Source organism: Electrophorus electricus, chromosome 7, assembly GCF_013358815.1.
Source record: "Electrophorus electricus isolate fEleEle1 chromosome 7, fEleEle1.pri, whole genome shotgun sequence".
Lineage (NCBI taxonomy): Eukaryota > Metazoa > Chordata > Actinopteri > Gymnotiformes > Gymnotidae > Electrophorus > Electrophorus electricus.
In genome coordinates this window covers 19956878-19975760 of record NC_049541.1, presented here as the reverse complement: position 1 = coordinate 19975760, position 18883 = coordinate 19956878, and the positions used below count along the sequence as shown (strand labels likewise).

Sequence of the window (18883 nt, the reverse complement as noted above, 5' to 3'; positions counted from 1 at the left end):
CACACACACACACAATTTACTACTTCCCCACTTCTCTGCAAGAGCTCCCAGATGTCATATTATGTCATATTATTCAACATTATGTCATATTATGTCATATTATTCAACATGAGGCATTCAACATTTATTTTATTACATTTTCTGAAATGTATTGTATTATCATTTTGAATGCAGTAACGCTTTTTGCAATAAGGAGTGCTTTAATGCTTTGCTCGATCAAAGTGTACAAAAGTCATAAATCTATTTTTCTGAAATGTAGAAAAACAACAGGTTAACAGATTGTACCAAAACATGCCTAAATACATGAATGAACTCAATCATTCTATGAACACAGACTCTGCACACATGATTTAAGCAGCAGTATATACATGCAAAAAGAACAGTAATTTTGAAACAGACACTTGTTTGGGGTTGTTGTTTGTCATTAAAAAAAAAGTTGCCCTCAGGTCGTCTGGTTATTATTGGAGAGACATAATTTTAAAATAACATTGGCCTTTTCCTTTCAAGATGGCATTCCCTGTAACGTTGCACATCTTCTGTGGTAACATGTGACTTCATAGCAGGTAACTCAAAAATGGTCACCATACACAATGAAGAGATCACAGAATCTTGCACCTAATTCCACCAAAGTATGGCTTCAGAGGTGATTCAGGTTTTCTAACATTGTCCTGGCCACTGGAGAGTTTCCCCCAACACAAATCCTGGACGTATCGGCCACGGAGAGTTACGCGTAATTTACAGACTGCTTACGTGGAAGGGCAGCGGCTCAGTGTCGATCGGAAAAGTTGCTCTCGGCTCCAGGTTCCTTCACCAGCAGCCTTCAGAGATTCAAGACTCAGCTCCAGAGGTCTGTGTGGTGCTGCAGGTTGTAGTCCTGCAGTTTGATCTGATCCTGGATCTGGTTAATCAGGACCTGAGAAAGCATGATCCCCACCAGCTGAGGGGAGAGAGCACTCGGTTGTTTTGCCTTGGCAAATCTACCTTCCACCAATTCCTAAGAAACAGATCCTGACCGTTCTAACCCTACCACTGAGTCACGCGTGTAATGGTTCTCCCCTGGCAGGCACATACCTGAGGGATGGCTAGACCCAGTGCCAATCCTCCCAGCACAAAAAGGTTACTGTGGATCCAGTTGACAAGCTTGTCTATGCAGCCGTTGGTGTTGATGAAGATGCCGGCTTGGACATAATCTAGCTCCTGCATTCCATGTCCACACATAGTGTTTATAACATTCTGGGGAAAAGGAGAGAGCAAAGAGAAAAATGCGAAGACCATTCTTAAAATACCTGCCAGAGCATGTTTATCTGTGATGCACAGGCCATCTTTTATAAATAATAGTGTTCTAAAATGCATTTATCTGTTACAACATACCAAACTGCCAATGAAACATTTGTAAACTTGCTTTCATTAAGGCGTCTTGCACAGTTCGGTCACATGAAAGCGGTTTTACAGATTACTTTTGACTTGGCCTATATACCAGAATTATTATGCATGAGAAATAGATACCAGCACATACTAAAATGTTGTAATTTGCACAAATTTCTCTTTTTGTTAGAAATCAATATTTTTTAAAGTGACATTTAAAAATATTAACAGTACTTAAAAATTAAATTAAATCCATCATATGTATGCCATTGCCACAGTCTGTTCACAGCGACGGATATTCAAAATTGTAGTATAGTACACAAGCTCTCCAGATGAACAGGACATTTCGGACAGAGGTCCCTTATCAGCTGTGCAAGCAAAGTGCTTCTGATGTATGTCATCACAGGACTGCATCAGTGGGAGACAGATCTGTGTGATTGCCCTGCGCAACCGTAAGCTTTGCTCCAGGAGATGTTTGCCCGTTAGCCGCTCACCTCGTCTTTTGAGATCAGGCAGCAGGAGAAGGGCACGGAGCAGCGCTCCCTGCTCGGGTTCTCCGTGGAGCAGTTGAAGTACACGTTCTGGGACCAATCCAAGTAAGAGATGCCACCACAGCAGGCAAACTGAATCACACAAGACCAGACCGACATTACAGTAACGTGACGACGATTTCTGTAAGAATATGTTCATTGACCCAAATCATAAAGGCAGCTGAAGAAACTGCGTGATGTGGTCTTAACCTCTTTTTGTCCAAAGTCGATGAGATTCTGGAGGTCCAGATCATCTCTGTAATGCTCTATTGCATTGTTAATCATTTTTGTCACCTTATGACGTACCTGTTGGCAAACACACATTTTACATCATTTCATCCCTCCCCACCCACTTATTAGTTCAGTTTAAACAAATTAGCCACAGAGTGAAAAGAAAGAGACAGTCATGCGTCAATCAGAAATTACGCATAAATCCATAAATGCACAAATTAGAGGAATGCAGTAAACATACAGTAAACAGCAGGGGGCGCATTATGTCCGCTAAAGATTTTTTAAAGGGCTTTTTCAACTGAGTGAAAACGTATTCCTTTTTATCAAATACCACAGTCCTCAAGGAAGTGCTGGAAATGTTATGAGTTACTTGAGTCTAAATGCATTTAAAATTCCCATGTGGAGAGTTCCAGATCATAACCCTGAGAGACAGCTGTTCAAATGTCACTTACCTTGTCTGAGAAGACAAAACCTAAAACTCCAGAAGTGAGCTGCAGCAGAAAGATGACCGTCAAACAGATGCAGAACTGTTGGGAAACACAAACGCGAGCCAGTGGGAGAGAGGGGAGATGACCATCTCTCCACATCTGAACAAGACCTCTGTGCCCAACCGCGCTAAAAACACCACACATCCTGCAATACGAGGAAGGGTGCAGTGAGCAGGGATTTAACTAGCATTCTCTTCTTTGGAGGTATCAAAATGCCATAAACGGTGAGGGGAAATATAACGGGTGCTGGAAATACAATCAGATGACACCTGGGTAAGGTTCAGCACCTCCTGAGACCCCTTTTAAAAAGTCAGTTGTGTATTCGTACCTGCTCATAAACATTAACCAACCTTCACTGGTCCGCTGTCTCCTGATCTCCAGTGCAGTCAGCTGTTGCGCCCACTCTTTGGATACCCCACCCAGCCCCCCGCAACGGCACCTCACAAACATCAATGCGCGGCGTCGGTTCTGTGCCAAGGTCAAACACTAACCGTCTGCAGGAGGCAGATGTTTTCTCTGAGGGAGCCCACACAACCACAGAAGGTGATGAGGAACATAAGAATTCCCACAGCCATCAGGAGGACAGAGGGGTCCATGGTTAAACAGGCCATAGCCGTCTCTGCATAGCGCTCCGGCGAAAAGAACAACAGCGATTGATTATTAGCATTGGACTGTGAGTAAGACATTTGGTCATGTTGACACTAACAGAAAAAAAAATTATTATTATTATTATTATTATTATTAAACTCATTAACAAATGCTGAAACAAGACAGCAGGAAATGACCAAACTATACTTTGTGCATTACACAACTGAAACCTATGGAGGAAAATACATTTTAAGAGGGCACTTTTCTCTCCGTCAACAACAGGAAACATAAGAGCCTTATAGGACACACATTAACTACACAAATGTTTTACCCAAGCATGGAGCTAATTTTCATACATGTGTTTCACTGTAAGGAAATGCAACCTCCAGTTTACCAGCATTTTTCTTAGAAAATAAAAATTGCACAATTCTGTGCACGCAACACCCTCTAAATATAAACATAAATTGTACTGTTCTCTCTTTTACAGAGCCAAAACGCAAGCAAACTTTTTCTGCAATTTACTCCTATTCAGTAGAGTACACTGTTTTACACTAATCCAAGATTAGTTTAGCAGTTTAGAATGGCCATGGTTCTACGGGAAGGCAGAGGCTGCTCCGAGCTCAGAGATCTCCAAGTCACCGTGTTTCGTGATCCTGGCGTACACACCAATGGACATCAGCACCAGTGAGATGATCTGTGGTGGAAAACAAAACAGAGACAGGCATTAGCAGCTCCTGTCTTCGTAGTTGTTTTGTTTTTATTTTATCTACATATTCCAGATTACAAATACAATTTTCATCATGTGACAGAGCTCTTAATCCAGAACGACTTGCATGTAACAGTATGACAGTGTGTGTGTGTGTGTGTGTGTGTGTGTGTGTGTGTGTGTGTGCTCCCAGGGAAACAACCCTAATGCCTTGGTCCTTGTCCTAACTGCTCTATCAGGTGACCTACAGGAGTACAAGAACAGGCAAATATACTGTGCAGTATGTACATACACTATAGTGTATATACTATATACATGTAGCACTATATAAGCAACTAACTTAAACAGGACGAGGTGAGGAGTTTGCGTCTACAAGTTTTGCAAGAAACGGTTTCCCTTATTTCTATTCACAGGACACCCAAATGGCGCATGTTTACAAAGGCCGCAATGCACAGGCTTTTAAATGCATCACCATTAGTGTACAATTTTTAGAAAAGATGTCACGAGCAGGACAGTTTAAATACCTCACAAGGAGAAGTCCTGGATTAGTGTGCTAAATTAGTAAAGGGAATGCTACATCCTCGATCACTGACTTGATCTTGAAGTGAGCCCTGACTGAAGCAGAAAGCAGAAGACACCTGTTGCTTAACCAGAACATCCTACAGAGAGAAGCAAGCCCAAGTATTTGTGTTTCACTTCTTTCACACAGTGTAAAATATTGAGGTTCTTTGAAACAAAGCAGTTTCATCCTCACATAACTCGGTTGTAAGATCACGATAGCGGTACTTTAGCCAATGGCTTGCAATTAAACACAAGATACTGCATGCTACCGCGGTTTCAACATGCCTTGGTCTGTTTTCCATTCTTCCACCATCTAGATCAGAGGACAGGAAGGAAAAATTCCATGAGAGTTTGTCCAATAGGTTTATACCAGTTTCGACTTGCTTTTTCCAAAAGATTACTTACCACCACACAACATCCTACAGCCTTTAACCAATTTTCAACCAGTTTGGAAAAACTAAATTAATATTTGATCGCAATTGAAAATCAGTTAAGTAACTGTGTGGCTCTTCAGCATGATAAATATTTATTCCGCTTTTCAGACTGATTTCAATCATTTAAGTAGAAGAGAACCCACAGGTGGAAATCTCTGGTTACACAAACACGTCTGATGGGGTTTTTTCGAGTGTTTGAGTGTTTTTGTACTGCGACAGTTTGAGCGGAGTATTGCCAGTGCAGTGACAGACTCTTTGGGACTCTCTTTTAAGCTTGCTCACAGTTGCACACTGTGAGGGCTCTTTGTTAGGTGAAGCTATCGTCAGCAAACAAATCCATAACAACAGTGAAAGTTTATCCAAGTTTTTTCCTACGTGGTGGGTGTCAATCTTGATTAAGTGGCTTTAGCCATTCAAACTCTAAATCTGTGAATTTCTAATTAATTAAAGAAAAAAGGCAACACTAGCACCAACCGCCCCCCCAAACAAACAAACAAACAAAAACATCTAACCAAACAAATACAAACACTCAGTATCAACCTATGAATAAATGAGACTTGCTGCTTAGCAACAGCAAAACACTCTTTGTAAACGTTGTAAATGAAGACTGTCAAAAACTAGATAAAAGGAGTTTTATTTTAATGGTTCTCTGTGTAAGTTAATTTAAATTCAAATCAGATATGCTTTATTTTGCTGTGTACTATACATGACAGACTATTATGCACTGATTTCAAACTGCAAGTTGTTTCAGGTCAAAGTCCATCTCAAATGAAGAATACTATAACGTGGCCTTTAAGAAATAATATTAGACAAGGCTCCAGTACCATGTACCAAAGGCAGTCCTTGTTCCAGGATACCTCCTTATTACTGGTAGATGCTTGGTGCCCTTGCAACGCAATTGCAATAATGTTTGTAGAACTGTTAGTGTTGCTTAACCACTCAACATTACTCTGAACTACGGAAGATGTCTGAATGTTAACTTCCTCAGTGATTAAGCAAACCAAATCTCCAGTGCATGTTAAAACTTGCTATCGGCTGATGGTTTGTAAAAAGAAGACAGAACAACACTTATAAAGATTATTAATCATTACCCAAAGTGCACAACACCCAGCTAAAAGCGACACGGTGCTCGTGTCTGACTGGAGCGCATGTGCTTTAGGTTAGTGCAGGGGCAGGTGTACTCACCCAGAATAACGTGTTAAAGAAGAACAGCAAGTATTTCACAACCGGACTGACGAAGGTGAAGTCTTCCTCGCTCGGCGAAACGTCTCGCTTCCCTGCCATCGTTGCGCGTGCAAACTGTTTGCTTGCGCTGGATCGCGAAGACCTTTGCTGTCGTTTCGGAGGAGGCGGCGCTCGTGCCCCGGGGGTGCAGGTTTCACGCGGACCCGAACCTCGCCACTGCGCGCGCAGCTCCTGATTCAGTGGGATGAGCTCGCGCAGTCTGCGCCTCCGGGCCGCGCGGGTGGTCGCTACAGAAGGGGCGTCGCCTCCTCGCGAGTGCGCTTACACACCTGGGCCCGGTCACGCGCGTAATGAAGGGCAGCACGGGGGTTCAAACCCGCTACACATGGAACATGCGCTTAAGGAAACCCTGACTACAGTGTCCTCCAGGCTTTTAAACCGCCGTGAACTAACTGTCTCTGCCAAAAAAGATTTAAAATATTGTGAGTTAAGCTTAATGAGTCTGTAGAGAGTTCACTTTTATTTAATGACAGCAATCAGATTTCAAACAATAAACACCATTTGTCTTCATATAAATTACTCATAAAAGTAATCAAAGGAAGTAAGTAGAACTAGGTCTGTACAAATATCGAAACATTTCCTCTGGAAGAAAACGCTTGACTTCTCACTTTTTTTTGGTAGATTTTTACTACATTTCTGTGACTGTCGATTACACGAGCTTTAGTACTTTTTCAAAGAGGAATGAGTTCATAGAATGGTTTAAACACACTGAAAGGAGTGTTTACTGAAGTTCTGCCACGTATTGAACTCAAACCTCTCCGGAGCCCTGAAAAGAGGGCCCTCTGGAGCCCAAGTGCTCTCCCAACACCCCAGCAGCTCCCATTCAGCAGAGCTGTGTGAGAGCCAGCCAGACTGGGGGCGGTGGGACTCCTTCTGGAGACTGCCCGCCAGAGAATGGACCCCTTGTTAAAAACGGCCTTTCTGTGGCGCTCTCAAAGCATCGCCGGGTTTGTCAACCTGCTGAGCCGCTGCATGCCTTCACGACATCGCTGCTCAGTGCTCCGCTCCGATAGTGCTGCAGTGGCAGCTGGCCCACTGCTGGGACACCTCGCAAACTGAAGAGCTTTTTGTTTGCTGTCTGCTGGGGCTTGAGAGACTAATGACGGCTTACCCTCAAAGGATAAACGCTGGAGAAATGCAGCAACACAAAGTTGTTATCGTGTGTGTGTGTGTGTGTGTGTGTAATATGGGTATTTATAAATGTGTGTGTATATATATATATATATATATATATATATATATATATAAACGTGTGTAAAAGTGTGTAATATGTAAATGTGTATTTATAAATATATATATAAAGTGTGTAAAATGTATTTGTGTGTGTATCTATGTAAAAGTTTGTAAATGTATTTATAAATGTTTGTGTATATATATATATATATATATATATATATATATATATGTGTGTGTGTGTATGTAAAAAAGTGTGTAAAAATGTAAATATATTTTTAACATTTGTGACTTATTAATTTCAAAAGGATGGAGCATTATCTCTATGTATCAAAATATGATACCATCCTACTAATGTGGAACAGTTAAAAGGACCTTCTTTGCAGTATATAAATATTTTATTTGTTTTATCAGGATTTTTAGCTGACGTGTTCCTTTAAGGTTTTAATAGGAAAGGCTTTCAACTTTTCTTGTTGTCTGTTTCTTTGAAACTTATCCTAACTAAACATATATAACAGAAAAAAAAATCAGGAAATGAATTAACTATACTTTATTTAGTGTATAAACGGGGGGGAGTAGTGTCAAACAGGCAACAATGTAAATATCAGTTTATTAGAAAGTTTATTAAAAATTCATACAGATCTTGTATAACCGCTTTTGGTGAGGCTTTAGGTCTCAGTGTAGCAGCAACTGAACACAAATGCATTCCAAGATGTTTAGTTCATTGCTGACTTCAAAATAGCAAATATTGATGATTGGTCTTTTGGACTTGAGTGCATGCATCAGCTACAGCCTGGAACACGTCGCTTCTGCGTGGACTCGAGAAACCCACACGCGCTCTGGAGATAAGCTAAATCTTGTACACTTGTTGATGTTTTGGTGAGATGTTGTCGTGAAGTTATTTTGCTGTCAATTCTATAAGACTAACATATTATAGATTACAGAAGACAACCAATATAAGCCTGTTAGGTCGTGTTAGGAATGTTCAAATGACGTGTAGTAATTACCCAAGTCCTAATATGCAGCTCCAAGATTCTCACCTGCTGTGAAACTGGATTTACACTTGCCTTGTTAACCATGATTTCCTTTCATGGTCTTAGCTCTACTGTTTTTAAGAATGGATGCCACGTGGATAGCACACATCACTGTTTGAGCACAGGCAGCTCTCTGGGTTTAAAGTAGGCTTGGGATATTCCCATGGCATAAATGTACACTTTGGAGTCCACCACAATTTTCTCCTTCTTCATTAGCTCTAAAAAACATAAGAAAGAGAATAATAATCAGGCACTGCATCAAACCAGTACTGATCAGAGACAAAACTCAAGCAGACCCCTATATAAAAACAGCCTAGGCCTATTCCCAGTGTTCCCCAGGCTAGGCCTATTCCCAGTGTTCCCCAGGCTAGGCCTATTCCCAGTGTTCCTCAGGCTAGGCCTATTCCCAGTGTTCCTCAGGCTAGGCCTATTCCCAGCGTTCCCCAGGCTAGGCCCCAGACAGTTCGCTGCTTTACTCCATCTCAGCTCCTAGTGCACCTGTTGTACCTGTTCAAAGTTACTTGGTTCAGGCATTCAAGGAGATGCACAAGACATGTAGACTGTCAGGTGGTCCTCAAGAACTGTATAAATTATAAATTCAGTCTGTATTTCTGCACAATGTCTAATCCAATTCTAATCCAAGACTTGTTAAAATCTGAAAGCTATGAGAAGCACCAGGACACAGAATGATCCTCACCATTAATTTTCTTTTGAAATTCATCTAGAGGCAGAAGAATGACTTCCACAAACTCTGGAAAAAGAGAAGTTATGTTCTTCAAAAACTAAGACAGCAAAATGTTACTAACTATACAGATGACTTTGAACATTTAGTAACATTTTGATAGGACATAAAATTTACCTCCATCACCTAAAAATAACAAAAAAGGGGAAAACAAAAATAAGTGATTACATTTTGCTCAACTCTGGTTGAAAATCATAGAACACAGTGCTGTTATACAGCATATTTCATTAACGCAAATACTAAGCTACTTACCCAGCTGCTGAGAGGGGTTTATGTTTTCTATATCGTCGCCATTTATGTTGACCATCACAATCTGAGTGGTACAGTTAGAAAGGCCCGGGTCAAGGCATGTGACTGACCGGACAAGATGGGAGAAAGAGAGAGAAACAATCAAAGAGCAGTAGACAGAAAAATACAGTCGACATACCTGAGCAGCACCAAACACTGCGTTTTAGACTTGCGCCATGTCAGGTGGTTTACCTGGAGTGACCCCAACCACTTCTCCCTTATAGCCAGTCTCTTCTTTCAGCTCTCTCAGTGCAGCAGTCTCAGCACTCTCTCCGTCATCAAGAAGACCTGCGCACACACACACACACACACACACACACACACACACACGCACTACATCAGAGCGTAGACCTGACACACACACACACTACATCAGAGCGTAGACCTGACACACACACACACTACATCAGAGCATAGACCTGACACACACACACACACACACACACAACATCAGAGCATAGACCTGACACACACACACACACACACACTACATCAGAGCATAGACCTGACACACACACACACACACACACACAACATCAGAGCATAGACCTGACACACACACACACACACACACAACATCAGAGCATAGACCTGACACACACACACACACACACACACTACATCAGAGCATAGACCTGACACACACACACACACACACACACTACATCAGAGCATAGACCTGACACACACACACACACACACACTACATCAGAGCATAGACCTGACACACACACACACACACACACACACACACACTACATCAGAGCATAGACCTGACACACACACACACTACATCAGAGCATAGACCTGACACACACACACACACACACTACATCAGAGCATAGACCTGACACACACACACACACACACACACACACACTACATCAGAGCATAGACCTGACACACACACACACACACACACACACACACTACATCAGAGCGTAGACCTGACACACACACACCAGAGCGTAGACCTGACACACACACACACACACCAGAGCGTAGACCTGACACACACACACCAGAGCGTAGACCTGACACACACACACACCAGAGCGTAGACCTGACACACACACACCAGAGCGTAGACCTGACACACACACACACTACATCAGAGTGTAGACCTGACACACACACACGCAATACGTCACAGTGTAGACTGGAAACACATGCGCAATACATCCCAGCGTAGACCAGAGACAAAATGCATTTTGTATTATCACTACTTGTATAGTATAGTAGTTCATTGTAAAATGACTCCTCATACCTGCAGGAAACTCCAAAGTGTAGCATCCCATTGGTGGCCTAAACTGCTTTACCAAGACAACACAGTCTTTATGCAGGGTCCTCTTCAGTATGGCGATGAGTTCCACACCTTCAGATAAAAAAAGGGTCAAACAATATGTTCATTATAGATTCTGCAGTAAAGGCAGCACTGGAGATTAGGAGCACACCGTCTGTAGCAGTGTGGACTTGTCTTGTTGTTCTTTTTGCTGTTTCCCATGTTCTGGAGGGAGAATTGGAGAAGAACACAGTTGCCCATTAATCCAGACATGTCAAGTACAGGTGACCAAGTACAGGTGACCACACATACATACCTTGTATTTCCAGAGGGGTCCATGTACACAGTCTTCTCAAGTTTCACCCATTTTCCACTAACAATTACCTAAAACACATTTCCACAGTTATATAGATCAGAATGAATTTAAATCTTAAATTGAAGGCACGGTGCTTCTCCAGATGAAATACCTCCGTCTGAATAATCCTGTTTTTCTGGAAAACTTGTGTACTACTATGCAATTATTCCTCATACAGTACCAGTCAAACGTTTGGACACACCTGACTGAACGTTAGGTTATCATAGTCTTAAAGGCATAGTAATCGAATGGTTTATGCCTAAATTTATTATAATACACACTTTAATAGTGAAAGTTGATTACCTATAAGATAGATGAATAGCATACAAAATAAAGTAATAAAATAACAATACAATTAAAATGACCCCTCAACAAATAGTTTTTAGTGCCTCATACATGTATATACATATATACACATACACACAGTAGGCCAATAATTCAAATCCCAGAGAAGTGGCCTGTTAATCTGCTAATCTCACCTCCTCCTTGAGGACGTGCGGTTCTGTGGTGTCTTTCTGTGGACAGCTCATCCTGCCTGTGAAAAACGCGAAATACTCTGAACACGCAACAACAAAGTAACGAACCACGTAGACAGATGATCGCTAGATTACAGATGATCGTCTAAGTGTCACTACTCCAAACCCAGTGAAAGGCAGCAGACATGCACTCTGCGTCTCACTCACATGTGACCCACCTCATTTGCAGCGTCCGCACGCTTAATATTCCCCCGTCTGACCATGACCTGTAATTAGTCCTCCTGACGAGTAATTGGATTTTATTTGCCCAGAATAAAATTTAAACTAATTTTATATAATTGCCGTTTACATAAATCGATACATAAAATGCAACGGTTTAGAAGAATAATGTAGGAACTATTCCGGCTGGGGTTTTGTTGGGTAGGAGCCCTTTAATGTTGCACATTAAAAACCACCGACGGTGCAGCATGAAGAAAGAGCAGGTTGTAAGCTGTCAGTTCTCCGTTTGGTACCCTTTATTTAAGAAGCACACGATTAAGAGGTAAGACTGCTGGGTCATGTTTGCTCAGATGTGCTTCCACTGAACGGAAATGTAGTTAATCTAACTTGAGCGCCAGTCTTGGCAACTGCTGTATATATACATGGAGCCTTGGCTAAGGGTGGTCACTTTTAAAACGTTTCTTTCTTTCTTTACTTTGCTAGCTTGATTCTGCCTCTGCCTCCGAATGTAATCGATTATCTATTGGATGATGGGACCCTCGTGGTTTCTGGAAGGTGAGAGCCTCTGTATTTAAGTGGACAGACAGCATTTTGTTGTCGTTAGTGCCCCCGATTAACCGAATGGTCGTTTTTGAAGTGCTGACTGCAGCCACCAGCGCCCACAAATCAATAACAGTGACTCCGAGCAGGAGGGAGATGTTCAGGTATGTCATTTCAACTGTGCTTAGGAGGAATGAAATGTTCCTTTGAACAGAGCCTACTCATACAGATTAAATGGGCTGTGTGCATTTTTATATTACTGTTCATATATGTTTATATATAGTTAATATAGTTATAATTGGTAACATTAATTTATAAAGTGTGCTCATTTAGAAAGTGTTGTCTCCCTTTTGTTAGGTATTTATGTTTACAGAGTAAAGTAGATGTCTTTTACATCAATACCTAGCAGCACTGTAAGCCTGTAAAACATCTAGTCATGCCTCATCTGTGAATGAAATATTTAAATGTTTATTCCCAATGTCACAATACTTTTCTTTTGCCAGTGGTCTGATGATGAGACAACAACAGTAGTCACAGTAAGTAATTCTTACCTAAATCTGCAACTCTATCATCAAGGACTGAACTGTGTGTATTAAACACTGTCAGGGGTCACATAGTGGTGGTGGTATTATACACAATTCCATGACGCTGACGATGGCCAGCATTGAAAACATTGAAAATGTATTTATTTATTTTAAACAACATAGAAGAATTCAGCATAGACAAGAGAGGCTGCTAAGGAGTCTGGGAATATGACTTTTGTTAAGTAAGGCATTATTGAAGAGTATGTATGAGGAATGTGTTATTGAGTTCTGGACCCTACACATAATAGTAAGTTACTACTAAGTAATAGGATCCCATATGTACAGCTTTGTGTTTCACATTCAAAATGCATGGTATGTTTAACTGGGTTTAAATAGTAAATACTTTTTCACAGGCACCAGAATTCCCAGAATTTAACTCAAAGGTGCAAGAAGCAATCAATGCTCTGGATGGGCGGGTCTTCCCTAAACTGAATTGGAGTGCGCCACGGGTGAGTCGGGTATAACTTTCATTCCTAATTCCTGTAAATATAATTCCTCTACCTGCCAACTTGATCCTGCCCCCACGACTGTTCTTAAGAAGTGTTGCTCTGCTATTTCTGCTTCCATCTGTCATCTTATCAATGCATCCCTTACCTTAGGTTGTGTTCCTTCAGCTCTCAAAACCTCAGCTATCACTCCCATTCTTAAAAAAACCTGGACTAAATTCTGCACTTCTTGATGATTATTGGCCCATTTCCAATCTCCCCTTTCTGTCCAAGGTATTAGAAAAAGTTGTATCTTCTCAACTGCAGTCTTTCTTAAATAGACAGGCTCTGTTTGAACCTTTTCAGTCTGGTTTCCGTGCCATGCACAGCCCTGAGACAGCCCTCTCGTGTGTTCTAAATTATCTTCTCTCTGCTGATTCTGGTGACCTGAGTATTCTCCTTCTAGATTTAAGTGCTGCATTTGACACAATTAAGATGCTCATCGCCTGCCTCTCAAGCATTGGCATTACTAACATGGTTCTCGAATGGTTCTCGTCCTATATTTCTAATAGAACACATTATGTTGTTTTAGGTAAATCACACACTGCTACTGTCACTCCAGGTGTTCCCCAGGGATCAGTCCTTGACCCTCTCCTGTTCATTATCTATATGATACCCCTTGGTCAGATTATCCACAGGCATGGTCTTCATTTACACTGTTATACGGCTGACACTCAGATCTATATTAACACCAAGGCTAACACTACCCTACCACCTCCTGTTTTATTCTCCTGTATCCAAGATCTCAAGCAGTGGATGAGCATAAACCACTTAAAACTCAAAATATCAAAATTCTCCAATCTTAAATTAAATCTGGATGGTATCTTGATTAGTTCCTCATCCACGGTTAGGAACCTTGGACAGTCTTTGACTCCTCTCTTTCTTTTGAACCCCACGTAATGTCTGTGGTCAAAAATGCCTTTTTTCACCTCCGTAATATTGCTAGGCTTAGGCCCATGCTCTCTACACATGACGCTGAGACCTTGGTTCACACCTTCATCACCTCCCATCGTGATTAATCTAACTCTCTCCTCATTGGCATCCCTAACAAAACCATCCGCTCACTTCAACATGTCCAAAACTCAGCCGCAAGAATCCTCCTTCATATAAGGAATCGCTCCTAGTCTACATCAGCTACACTGGCTCCCCGTCCATGAACGCATTCAGTTCAAAAGCTCCTTTTGTTCAAAGCTCTGCGCGGTCTTGCACCTCCCTATCTATCTCAACTCTGACACCATTACTGCCCCACCTGTACACTTCGGTCCTCTAATGCAGGTCTCCTCTCCATCCCCAAGTTTAGACTGGTGTTTGTAGGAGGCAGATCCATAGTTTTGGGGCTGTGCAACTAAAGGAACACTTTACCTCAATCTCTCCATCTCTGCTCCACACGCTCCTCCTTCAAATCTCAACTTGACACAAACCTCTTTTCTTATCCGTATTTGTTAGTGTTGTCAGTTTGATTTATTTACTTTAATTTATTTTTTCCACTATCATTGTAAAACGACCTTGTCTGTGAAAGGTGCTATATAAATTGTTTTTGTTGTTGTTGTTGTTGTTGTTGTTGTTGTTGTTGTTATAATAACCTTTATATTATACATCATGCTCATTATAGCAAAGCGTGTGACAGCAAATAACCCATTTGTTTCTCACCATGTCCTTCTCTTTCACAGGACGCTAACTGGATTGCTCTGAATAGCTCTCTGCAGTGTCAGAGTCTGAGTGACATCTTCCTCCTCTTTAAAAGTTCTGACTTCATCACACGTGACCTTACACAGCCGTAAGTGGACGACGTTCTTTCTAGCGAACGGTTCACGTTCACGCCGAACCTGCGCACAGGTCTTGTGGTCAGTAGTTAATTGCAGTTTTGTGACACTGATGGCAGTTTGCTCTTCTTTGGCAGGTTCCTCCAATGCAACGATGACTCTCCAGACCCAGTTATAAACTATGAGGTGAAGCATACATGCACTAATACTTACTGTAGTACCAATGAGTGTACTTGTAGTTTGAGAAGGGGGGCAAAACGTGGGGGGGAAAAACAACAGGAAATAAGAAACACTCACTAGCAGCTACTGAAATGAGCTGGAAATGAATGTGTCCATCATTTCCTGACTGGCATGCAATTTCTAGCAAGTATGTATTTTGTGCAGCATCCATTAGAGGGCAGTAGAGTTTTGATATTTTTATATTATATATATTTTATATTTATATATATTTATATATATTTTATTAGATTTTTATATATTTTTTATATATATAAAGAATATCACACATTAAAATTAACTGTTAAACAGTTCATTAATTTAAAATTTTATATATATATATATATATATATATATATATATATATATATATATATATATAAATAAAATTTTAAATTAATGAACTGTTTAACAGTTAATTTTAATGTGTGATATTCTTTAGTCATCCACTACTGTGGTCTTTCACAGTCTGATAGTTAAAATCAACAACAATGGTATATTGCTATAAATCTTTTCCAGCAAAAAACTTTGAATGCAAGTGACCTCTAGAATCAGCTGTAGAGCCCCCCTTTAAATTTATTTTTTTTTATTTTTTTTTAATCTCTGCATGAATGCACATGGACCAGTGGGTGTACTGATGTACTGTTGGTGCCTATTCCAGGTCTTCCTGTCTTAGGCACTAATGTATAAGGAGTGAATGCAGCCCTGTGTCTTGTCAGAATGTGCTATTGGAATGCACTGCTGGAACTGGAACGTGCTGAGGTCTTTTTATGAGGAGGGGCGAAAGACTGTCTAGCCTGTAAATACCTGTTTAAAAAAAGTTTTATGGGACAGGAATTTTTTTCCTGCTGGGTTCTGGGAGCCCTATGAGTAAAACGCGACAAACTGCTTTGGTATCCTCTGGAATTGTGATGATGCTTTATGTAATTTGACACTCCTGTTCTATAGTATTATAAGGAGAATTTTTAAAACCACAAACCACCAGAGCAGGTGTGGCATAGAAAACTCTTTTGGCAGAAAGTAATCCTCCTTTTCCTTTGGAAATTGCTCCATAATATCTAAGTATCCAACTAGATAAAAAATTTTGGAGTGTTTTGTGTTTTTACCCTTAAAACCATAGAATCCACAAGTGTGGTTGACTGGGCCTTTATATAAAGACTTAATTAAAGGCAAGACTGTTAATCCTCTTAACTGGCTCGGTGTGGAGCTGCATGCTTTCCATGTACCTTGTCACACCTTGTTTATATCTGCATTTTGTTTGTCTGTGGTTTCCTGGGTTGTCCCCTCTTTTCCAGCTAGTGTTGAGGAAGTGGAGCGAGCTCATTCCCGGAGGAGAGTTCCGCTGCTTTGTGAAGGAAAACAAACTTATTGGTATGGAATACACACGCGTGTTACTTTAATGTTCAGGTTTTGTTTGCAGTAACTCCGACTTGGACATGCTGCCTTTACTACAGACGTTAATGTTAATCTGGCTGTCAGTGGGCGGGTTGGTGTGTGAAGTAACGGTGCGTTCACAGGCGTCTCTCAGAGAGACCACATCCAGCATTACCAGTACATCTCCAAACAGGAAGCGAGCATCACCTCTTCTATACTGCAGTTCTTTACGGACAACATCCAGCACCAGTTCCCCGATGAGGACTGTGAGTGACTTTTGTTGGACTACAGACAGGAAAGGACGACCGTAGCACGATTTCTGTTGATGTTCTGTTTGTGTGTTTTTTCTTTCGTTCTTTCTCCCTCCAGTTGTCTTGGATGTTTACAGAGACAGCATGGTGAGTAATAAAAGCACATGAATATTTCATCATGTAGTGTACTGAGCATGTTCAGTGATGACCTACCTACTGGACAGGTAAGGGCAGTCTTGATTGTGTGAATGTTTTTGTTTTTCTTTCTAACAGGGGCACGTATGGATCATTGACTTTAATCCATTCGGTGAGGTCACAGACTCCTTGCTCTTCACGTGGGAGGAGCTGATGTCCGAAAACAAACTTGCAGCTAGTCACACAGAGGATGGCACAACGCTACAAGTATAACATGCCCCCGATTTCACCATGCATGAATAACTAATAACTTTAAAATGTTACATGCACAGTTGCATTTCTGTCTACCTGTTCTGAAGTTGCTGGGTATGTTGAGCGTGTTGTCTTACGCCATCAGGATGGTCCTGCTTTCCGGTACACCACCAGCGAAGTGACGGTCCAGCCAAGTCTGTGCTTGTCACACAGAATCCCACGAGACTTCTTGGACCTGTCCACTGGGGAAGACGCATACAAGCTCATCGATTTCCTCAAACTGGTGAGCAAGCCTGAGAGTTGTCAGACTAAAGGGATCCAACGCGAAGTGTTAACGGTGAACAAAGTGAGTGGGAGTTAGCAGTGGCAGTCATGTATGAGCTTTTTAGCATAGTGTGACTGACACAGTGGCAGCCACATAAGGTGACGTTTTCTCTTCAGTAATTATTGGTGGGGGGTGGGTAACCTTCCCATTGTGCTTTTCTTTTCATTACAGCAAAAGGGACAACAGGAGGAAGAGAATTCGGAGGATGAAACTGAGCCTGATGTGAGCGTTCCATGAGATGAAGGAAGAGATGTAGTATGTCCCAGTGACCCAGTGGGTTTCCAGTGGTTCACATAGCAACTCCTATTTTTGCATCCTCAGTTGTTGTGGGTTTTTTTTGTTTGTTTTTTTAAAAACTTGATTAGGGACATTTGTTCATTTAGGTTTGAACAATGACAATACTGTAGGCTTGAAAAGAGGGATGTTACCAAAATGTTATAGCCTAGCATCATGTGAAGAAGTTCTCCATTGATACCCGAGTGGTCTTGTATAACAGTGTGTGTTTCAAGAACAAAAGACTGGGTCATTGGGGATCTTTGACATGAGCCAGATCTCCTTCTACCTTTTGTACATTTAAAATAGTAATATTCATGGAATCATATTTAATCAGTACAGCCCAAATACTTTGATCTTAGACTGTATATTTGTAAAGGTAGTTAAGTGTTGGCCATTGGGACTTTGTTTAAAATAAATTACTGTACTTGCAGTATGGTGTTTCCATTAAGTTTTACTTTACTTTTATATTGTGTTGTTGCTTAGCTGGAAAATGAAAGCTACATGTCTCTAATAGTTTAAGTGAATTAAAATCACACAGAAGCTGAAGCGTAATTCTACTCCAGGCCTATGGAAGCTGTGCTCATGAGGGTTCCACATATCTACTTAGATTGGATATGTTCCTCTTCTTCATTCCAGTTGAACCATGAGCTAAATTTGGCAGGGTAAGCCAAGTCACCTTTTAAGCAAATCAAATATGTATGTATTTAAAAAGTGTCTTTGGCTATAACCGTGGGTCTATAATAAAGGTTCTTTATGGGTCTGTTGATGCATCTTTCGCTGAATTCTGACAGGTACTTAAAGCTCCACCTGGATTCAGGTTGCAGGTGTGATGACAAAGTGGCCAATCTGTGACATTACGTGTGTTATATGTAACTGCAAGTGCAAACTCCAGGACCAGGATTTGTCTTGTGGTCCAGAGTTGTGCAAATTTATCATTTCCTCACTGTAGTAGCTTAATTTCACCC

At 41.1% G+C, this 18883-nt stretch overlaps 3 protein-coding genes across 6 annotated transcripts; 1 reads left to right on the top strand and 2 right to left on the bottom strand.

The window, feature by feature from the left end:
* Nucleotides 1-156: 156 nt before the first annotated feature.
* On the bottom strand, nucleotides 157-7221 carry tspan33a (tetraspanin 33a). 4 transcript variants are annotated; one of them, XM_027021624.2, is made up of 8 exons: nucleotides 6089-7221; nucleotides 3842-3896; nucleotides 3106-3233; nucleotides 2579-2653; nucleotides 2106-2201; nucleotides 1860-1988; nucleotides 1072-1233; nucleotides 157-913 (listed from the first exon to the last, which is right to left on the bottom strand). In XM_027021624.2, the coding sequence occupies exons 1-8, from the start codon at nucleotides 6185-6187 to the stop codon at nucleotides 836-838; spliced, it is 822 nt and encodes a 273-aa protein (XP_026877425.1). In that variant the 5' UTR covers nucleotides 6188-7221; the 3' UTR covers nucleotides 157-835. The 4 variants fall into 4 exon arrangements, with proteins under 4 accessions (XP_026877425.1, XP_026877426.1, XP_026877424.1 ...); XM_027021625.2 differs by having other exon boundaries at nucleotides 157-937; nucleotides 2579-2617; nucleotides 6089-7218; XM_027021623.2 differs by having other exon boundaries at nucleotides 157-937; nucleotides 6089-7217.
* A 691-nt stretch (nucleotides 7222-7912) lies between these two features.
* nudt5 (nudix (nucleoside diphosphate linked moiety X)-type motif 5) lies at nucleotides 7913-11713 on the bottom strand. The gene is made up of 9 exons (XM_027021631.2): nucleotides 11502-11713; nucleotides 10984-11051; nucleotides 10840-10892; nucleotides 10653-10760; nucleotides 9578-9673; nucleotides 9350-9451; nucleotides 9215-9223; nucleotides 9053-9106; nucleotides 7913-8573 (listed from the first exon to the last, which is right to left on the bottom strand). Exons 1-9 carry the CDS (start codon nucleotides 11550-11552, stop codon nucleotides 8464-8466), a joined length of 651 nt encoding a protein of 216 aa, XP_026877432.1. The 5' UTR covers nucleotides 11553-11713; the 3' UTR covers nucleotides 7913-8463.
* A 217-nt stretch (nucleotides 11714-11930) lies between these two features.
* Nucleotides 11931-18678, top strand: cdc123 (cell division cycle 123 homolog (S. cerevisiae)). Its single transcript, XM_027021609.2, has 13 exons — nucleotides 11931-12039; nucleotides 12201-12272; nucleotides 12355-12421; nucleotides 12761-12793; nucleotides 13195-13290; nucleotides 14997-15103; nucleotides 15227-15275; nucleotides 16601-16676; nucleotides 16823-16945; nucleotides 17049-17077; nucleotides 17204-17332; nucleotides 17463-17600; nucleotides 17814-18678. Exons 1-13 carry the CDS (start codon nucleotides 11933-11935, stop codon nucleotides 17877-17879), a joined length of 1092 nt encoding a protein of 363 aa, XP_026877410.1. The 5' UTR covers nucleotides 11931-11932; the 3' UTR covers nucleotides 17880-18678.
* The last annotated feature ends 205 nt before the right edge of the window (nucleotides 18679-18883 follow it).

Excerpts from the sequence above, each read along its gene's own strand:
- tspan33a (XM_027021623.2), bottom strand. The coding sequence starts at position 6,187 with ATGGCAGGGAAGCGAGACGTTTCGCCGAGCGAGGAAGACTTCACCTTC. Across the intron at positions 2,654-3,105 it reads ACATCTGCCTCCTGCAGACG|TTCTGCATCTGTTTGACGGT; the intron begins GTTAGTGTTTGA and ends GTTTCCCAACAG. Across the intron at positions 1,234-1,859 it reads GCCTGATCTCAAAAGACGAG|AATGTTATAAACACTATGTG; the intron begins GTGAGCGGCTAA and ends CCTTTTCCCCAG.
- nudt5 (XM_027021631.2), bottom strand. The coding sequence starts at position 11,552 with ATGAGCTGTCCACAGAAAGACACCACAGAACCGCACGTCCTCAAGGAG. Across the intron at positions 10,761-10,839 it reads AGTCCACACTGCTACAGACG|GTGTGGAACTCATCGCCATA; the intron begins GTGTGCTCCTAA and ends TTTTATCTGAAG. Across the intron at positions 9,674-10,652 it reads CACTTTGGAGTTTCCTGCAG|GTCTTCTTGATGACGGAGAG; the intron begins GTATGAGGAGTC and ends GTGTGTGCGCAG.
- cdc123 (XM_027021609.2), top strand. The coding sequence starts at position 11,933 with ATGTTGCACATTAAAAACCACCGACGGTGCAGCATGAAGAAAGAGCAG. Across the intron at positions 12,040-12,200 it reads AAGAAGCACACGATTAAGAG|CTTGATTCTGCCTCTGCCTC; the intron begins GTAAGACTGCTG and ends TTACTTTGCTAG. Across the intron at positions 16,946-17,048 it reads CCAGTTCCCCGATGAGGACT|TTGTCTTGGATGTTTACAGA; the intron begins GTGAGTGACTTT and ends TTCTCCCTCCAG.